A 7674-nucleotide genomic window follows, 5' to 3' on the forward strand; every position below is an offset into this window, starting at 1 on the left:
TATGCACTAAAGTAAAAATAAATGTGGCAAATAATAAAGTCTGTGATGATTAAACTTTCAAAGACTAGCGTTATTAAATAGTTAAAAACGGAAATTGTTACCAAGACTGCAGTGCACTTTTGTGTACATAAACATCTCTATATTAATTTAAAATACGTCATACAGATGTATACTTATTATGTCCTTTATATATATATATATATATATATATATATATATATATATATATATATATATATATATATATATATGGGTCATATATATGTTTATAGCTGCATAATGACAAGGAGCTTTACTGAGGATGCAGCAAATGTGATTCGATTGAGTCGACTCCTGAGATGATTCAAAGCTCCAGATTCATTGATTCACTTCATTAGCAGAAATCAGGAGATATTGCCATATCGTCCTGCAGCTGGTCTCACACACACACACACACACACACACACACACACACACACACACACACACACACACACACACACACACACACACACACACACACACACACACACACACACACACACACACACACACACACACACACACACACACACACACACACACACACACACACACACACACACACACACACACACACACACACACACACACACACACACGAGAAACCAAGATTGCATTAAATAAATGAGAAGATTCAGTTCTGGATCAGATTGTATTATATTTTTCATTTTCCATTGCACAAAAGACGAACTTAAAGCTCATGGCTTAATATTTCGAAAGACAAAACAAAAAACAGTTACAACAGCAATCAGATTTCACATGTCGCATATGAATCACACAACACTTGAGATGCTTACAGTAATTTAAAAAAAAAAAGCCTTGATCGTAACAGGTACACTAGCTTCACCATCCACAAAAAAAAAAAAAATACAAAAAAAAGAAGTTGATTTGCTCACAAACTCAACAACAAAAACAAAACAGCTCCCTCTTGTCACTTAAATACAATGAATTGCTGATGACAAAATGTCTTACAAATCACAAATAGACACTCACACACATTCTACATTACAAAATCATTTTTAAATATTACCAAATTTAAAATGAGGTACGAAAACTTAAAACTTTTTCACGACTGATGATGGTGGTGTTTCGACGGCCTCCTCTCTTTAAGGCATAGAATCACTTCAGAGGACGCGTCGATGCATAGCAGGAGGACGCCAGCTGAAACGACGGCTGCACACGAAGCTGAATGCAGCTACACGCACTTAAACAAACACGCTGAACAATCCGAGCATGGCCCTGAAATAAAGATGAACTCTAGACTGTATGCACAAGAACGCATTACGTTCAGTTCACACAGAGCTAAAATGACCTTGTAACGATGAATCTTGTATCCTGTAACCTGGAGCTGGGATGTCAGGCCCCACTGATGTTATACCGTTAAATTAGCGGCGGTACAGATGATAGAAATCTGTTACTAGCAGGAATATTAAGCGATGGAAGCCTGACAGAAAATTCATTTTATGTGGAAGACAAAAGTGATGCCCAGGGATTATATCTGATCGATTTCTGAATAATCTCATACTTTATTCAATCTACAAATTCATTTATATGCTGGCTTTATTAGAAATTTTTACATCTGGATCATAGATTCAACATATATATATATTACTATATTTAAATAATAAAATATTATATATATATATATATTTTAAAAATATATATTTATTTTTATATATATATATATATAATATATATATATATATATATATATATATATATATATATATATATATATATATATATATATATATATATATATATATATATATATATATATATATATATATATATATATATATATATATATATATATATATATAAAATATATATATTATTTATATATATATATAAATATATATATATATAAAAAATATATATATATATATATATATATATATATATATATATATATATATATATATATATATATATATATATATATATATATATATATATATATATATATATAACTTTTTATCATCTTAATTTGCTTATAATATCATCTTAATTTAATATAATGTTAGATATAAGGCAAGCCATTTGTTGGTTGATGTTTTTTCACAAAAATTTAAACACTGTGAATTAAAAAAAAAAAACATTTCAAATATTGAAACACTACAGCGGGAAAAGGAAAACGAACAGCGTTTGACTGAACCGTTGGCGCAGAAATGACAAAATTCAGCTTAAAATCCACCGATATCGAAAACGATTTGTCAGTCTAGATGCTTGATTGGCAAAGAGCTCTAATAATGTTGGATGTAGTGCAATAAAGCAAAGGTTATAAGGAATGGTCATATTGCAGAAACACTACAGCACCGCACGTCTTTGCTGCGTTTCCCAATTATTTCTTTCATTTCGAAGAGTACTGCATTTAGAGTTTAGTGATAAGTGTTTTATAAGTTTTATAACTGGTGTGATCATTTTCTGCATCACTTAATATGCAATGTTACGGTAGGGTGTTTAAAAAAAATAAAGAAAAAGAAAAGAAAAAGTAGGGTGTCGAAAGCATACGCCGCTTTTTCTGGTCATATAAACAGAAAGATAAAAGCTAAAGGAACATTTTCTGGAAGAAGCCTGGTCTCTGCTTTTTTTTTGTTGAAGACGTTAAACGAAAACCATCAAGAGAAAAAGAAGGAATGCATTTGAGGAGAAAAAAATAGATATATTGGTGAACGGACTCCGCTTTGTGCCTAAACTACAATCTATTTACGCAACAGTGCAACCTTTGATTAAAGTGAGATTGGTTTTAGTAGAATAATGAGGGCTATCTAACTAGTCTACGTCTACATCTCGTCCCTAGGCAACTAGCATTATTGAGAATCTTTCTTTTGAATAAAACCATTTGGTGTGAAGCGTAGGAAGCGTCCCGTCCGTCGGGCCCGTCTTTGAGGGAGAATTAAATGATGGGAATGTCCCAAAGCTTTGAGGCAGAAGAACCGGAGGGCAGCTCATCCATCGGTAAGTCCCGGGTTTCGGGTGAATCTAAAGCAAAGGTTCGCAGGTCGGTCAATTCTAGCCTTATCTCGACGGTCCGGGGTTTATTTGGAGCCCAAACTACGGCCGAAACATTTAGTCATTTCTGTCGTGACCTAGTCCAGCTGGGCAAATGGTTTAAAACGAGCACAGCACAGCCGGCTCACGTTGAAGTCCATCTCAGGGTTTCGGTCCGGGTTGCTGAGATAGTCTTTTAGCGTCGGAGTTAGGTTCTCTGCTATCCAAGCTGTATCTGTCCAGAGTAGATGGTCAGTATAAGCATGATGGCGAAGCCCGTGAGCAGCCCTGCGTTCTGGATGGCGAACGTTACCAGAGAGCCACTTCCTCCGGCCTCCTCTTCCTCACGGCTCACCTCATTCATCTCCGGAAACTGTAGAGAGGGACAAAAGACCATGAAGATTGTGTGGAAATCAACAGCATCGCTTTTAGGATCACTACACTACAAGAGTTAGCCATCGGATTCATCAAGTTTCCTACGCTCCTGCACACGGCTAAAAACGATATTGCATGCAAAAAAATAAAAACAAATGTTTTGTATGTGAACATATTGAAAGAGGTCATTTGATTCAGCATCGCGTGATCCTTTTACTAGAAAATATTGCATTATAATGATTTCCTGCTTTATTCCTTGCAGAATAATTAAAAAAATTTTTTTAAATATTTGTTAAAATAAAATAATTTTAGTTTTAAACTAGTGCTACCTTTTTAGTTTTTTTATTTAAATATTATATTAAATATGAATATTCAATTAAATAATTACTTTTAATAATGTTGATAAAAGAAAACTTTTTTTTTTACAAACATGCAGGCCACATTTTTATTATTATTATTATTATTACTTTTGTATTCTTTTTTATATAACTTCTTAATTTTAGTAAAAAATACAGTGTTTCCAGAGGTTTTGCGAAGGTGAGAGAACAAATATCTGTCAATGGGGAAAAAGTCAACTAACTAAACAAAAAAAAGTGACAGACATAGGTTTGTTTTCTGAAAAATAAACATAATTTTGATCAATTTCTCAAAAAAACAAGACTTAATTTTGTAGATTTGTCTCAGACTTAAAAGGGTTTAGATATTTGTATTGGAAATCAAATATACCGAGGAAGATGCATTGTCTTTTTTGTGGCAGCGCGTGCAACATTTAATGCCATGACTTTGAATTGAAGACTTTCTGCTCTGATTTTAGACCTTTTTAAGGCCTTCAATTGCAGAAAGCAGAATCATGACTTGCAGGATCCCTAAAAAGCACTAGTAACAACCTCTTAGAAACCCACCTTGAGTGATCCATAAAAAAAAACAGCATCCCATTCTTACCATATCAGCCAGCGCAATGTAGAGGAACATGCCCCCGGCCAGAGCAAAGATCCAGTTAGGAGAGAAGTTGTTCCCAGCCAGGATGCCGAAGCCCATGCCCAGATAACAGCAGCACGCTGACAGGAAGTTAAAGAAGAGCGCCTGCTGGATGCTCATGCCAGCGTTGAGCAGGATTACAAAATCCCCTGGACACACAGAGCGGAGCGTTTACAAGACGACAGACTCAAAGCCGCTTTGAGGCTCAAAGTCGCTCTCACCTAACTCGTGTGGAAACTCCTCGCACAGAATGGCCACCGACGTGCTGATGCCCTGAAACACAGAAGCGGTGAAGGAGGCTCCGATGGCCAAACCGTCGATGAAGTTGTGCAGGCCGTCGCTCAGCGTGATCATCCAGGCCAGAGTGCCGATGTCAGAGTACGCCCTGCCCTTCAGCCAATAGCATCCGCCCGAGCTCTGAGAGTCCTGCGGCAGGGACACAAACACAGACTAAATGAGGACGAGTGCAGGAAATACAAGGCTAATGCTGAGGCCGCATTCATTTGATCCAAAGCAGGGAAAACATTAATAATTCATTCATGTAATGCATTACATTTAAATTAGCCATTTGTTCCGTATTTAATATTAAAACACATTACATAAAAAAAATGTTTATTTATTGATTTACATAATAAAAAAAAAAAAAAGAATAGAGCAAGCTAATATTAGAGGCCTTTTTTTTTGCTTTTGTTAACCGTTTAATAATTAAAAAGAACGCAAAAAGATGGGAAAGCTATTTTTTTTTTTATAAAATAAAAGTACAAAAGTAAATCCATGGAGTGCAAGTCCAAAATGGACAAATGTTTTTGTTTGTTTTATTATATAATAGAATAATAGAGAGCGCTAGAGTTACAGGGTAAAAAAAGAAATATATAATTTATTATTATTTTATGATGTATTATAAAGGCCGGAAAGAGTTGAACTGTTTAATATTTTTGTAATCTGTGATAACTATGCAGGACTTTATGACAAATAAGTAAAAAATATATAAATATTTTATAAAAATATACACTACAGTTGAACTGAATGTTTGCTGTCTTTTTAATCTAGTAAATATGAGTTGAATTGAATGAATTGAATTGAATTGATTAAAAATATCTTTAAAAATGTAGTCTGGTACTCAATTTTATAGATTAGAATTTGATAAAAAAAAAAAAAAAAAAAAAAAAAGTGACCGATTATTTTAGCTCCTGCTCTTGCAGCTTTGAAAACGTTGTTTAGGATGGAGATGATGCCGCATGTTAATCAAAGTTACGAAAACAATCATTTCGTCCTTAAAAAACCCACCACGCACCGACGGATCAGGTCACATTCACATCCCGCCGAAATCATGCCAATTACAAGAAGACAACCCTGAGATGCTTCTCACGTCCTCAGCCTCTCAAAAATATGTTTCTATGGCAACTCTCACGGTCGATGACAGCAAAATGACTATAACATTATTCACATCCGCATGCTCTTGAAAAAAGCTGATTATATTTTGGCTTTGTGTGCATGACGTCATTATTAAAAGACGAACAAAAGAAGTCATTCATTAAGATCGAGAGTTTCCGAGCTGCAATTATAAATTCAACAAAGACCCGGAAAGTTCATATAAAGTCATAATTACAGTAATTCTGGCATGACATTAACATGACTAAACAATTAGGGTCAATTTTGATTTCAAGTCGTTTTTTTAAGGGATGTAACTGTGACTGAACTGAACTGAAACAACCGCATTTACTCTCAAACATGAAATCATTTCCCGAAAAACCTGGGTTATATCCCTCACCTGTACCGTCTGGCCAGTGTTGAGCATCTTGTCGTCTTCAGCAAGGCCTCTGGCGTCTCCTTCCGGCCTGGGTAAAGACGCTCCTCCGGCCTCTCCATTCTGCAGTTTCTCCATCACGCCGTCCTCCAGATCTCCATTAGAGCTGGCGTAGCGCTCCGCGGGAAAGTGACTGTGGCCATGCCCTCCCTAACAAAAAGAGAGAGCGAGGAAAGAAGCTTGAAAGGGTCGCTTTTTTTACCTTTAAAACTAAAGATTTGTGTGCGCTTTAGACAAAAAGAATAATTCTACTGCCTCTGACTTGTGGTGTTCCTCAGGGCTCTATTCTGGCTCCGACTCTTTTTGTGTTATATACATTAAGATGATGGATTTTCGGGAACACTTTACAATCAGGTGTCATTTGTTAACATTAATTAATGTATTAACTAACATGAACAACGAACAATACATTACAGTATTTATTCATCATATTCATGTTAACATTATTGGATAAAAATGCAAACACTCATTGATAGTCCTTGTTAGCTCAAGAGTGCATTAACCAATGATATTAATGCATTAGTGAATGCTGAATATAGAATTAATTAATGATTTCTACAGCGTGTAATAATCTTCTTGTTTCATGTTACCTAATGCTGTTAAGTAATAATTACTAATAAACCGTATTGCAAAGAATTTCTTTCTATTTATAAGCTGAAAGAAGCCTTCTTTTAAACCAAATGGAGTTAAAAGATCTGTACGTGCTTTAAATATGGGTTTAAATGCTAGTAATTACAACCTTGGTCGTTTGATGCAGCGTGTTACTCCACGTGCAAAAAAAATAAACAAACTTGGTTTGGGTTGTTTTCGCCCTCGTTGCATGACTAAAGTTAAATCCCTCTCGTCAACAAGGGATTTCATTTGTCATTTTTTTGATTGGACTATTGTAATTCACTCTATTATATGATTAACTGCTGATCTATGAAGCGTTCGCAATTAACCCGAAATGCAGCAGCCAGGCTCCCGACTGGAACTCGTCAATCTCGATTTCTCCTTTTGTGTTCATTTGAATTTTTTTCAGTCGTTTTCACAAAAATCGCTAGATCACTAAAGTCAGAGCGTCGAGTAAATCCTCCACTAGAGGGCACGAAAGGCCGTCTCAACAGCTCAGTTATGAATCAACTACATGCTTTGGATCTGGCCAAACAATAACGGATAATGCATTCTTATCAATATTAAGATTTTGGCTATTTTTTTCATGTCGTAATGAACAGCGCAGCCCCCTGAGGCGCTAAACCCAGACGCGCGCATATCGTACATACCGTTCACGCATTCCACTGCCAAACTTCACGAGTCTGAACTTTAGAGAGTCCTAAAAATAACACCCTTTTTGTTTGATGTCACTGCAAACCCGTGTCACGACCACAACGTCCGATAAAGCTGTTTGCTAAAGCTACCGTTTTGATGGTTTACTCCAAAAGACCGTCATCAAGTCCAAGCTCACCCTTTCCTTTGGCTTTAAGATCATCTTGAGGATTTTCTCTGTAAAGAAGAACAGG

The 7674-nt window shown here is 35.5% G+C and overlaps 1 protein-coding gene across 4 annotated transcripts in view; it reads right to left on the minus strand.

Annotated features, from left to right (window-relative positions):
- Positions 1–1957: 1957 nt before the first annotated feature.
- The window catches only part of slc39a14 (solute carrier family 39 member 14), a 24397-nt gene continuing 18680 nt past the window's right edge, over positions 1958–7674 (minus strand). For all 4 annotated transcript variants that reach the window (XM_043239162.1, XM_043239160.1, XM_043239161.1 and 1 more), the window contains 5 exons: positions 7620–7674; positions 6140–6325; positions 4590–4794; positions 4333–4517; positions 1958–3388 (listed from right to left, as the gene is read on the minus strand). The exon at positions 7620–7674 is cut by the window's right edge and continues 68 nt beyond it. In XM_043239162.1, the coding sequence (XP_043095097.1) occupies positions 3236–3388; positions 4333–4517; positions 4590–4794; positions 6140–6325; positions 7620–7674 (784 nt within the window). In that variant the 3' untranslated portion in view covers positions 1958–3235. The remainder of the gene's footprint in view (positions 3389–4332; positions 4518–4589; positions 4795–6139; positions 6326–7619) is intronic.

Source organism: Puntigrus tetrazona, chromosome 5 (genome assembly GCF_018831695.1).
Source record: "Puntigrus tetrazona isolate hp1 chromosome 5, ASM1883169v1, whole genome shotgun sequence".
In the NCBI taxonomy this organism is placed as follows: Eukaryota; Metazoa; Chordata; class Actinopteri; order Cypriniformes; family Cyprinidae; genus Puntigrus; species Puntigrus tetrazona.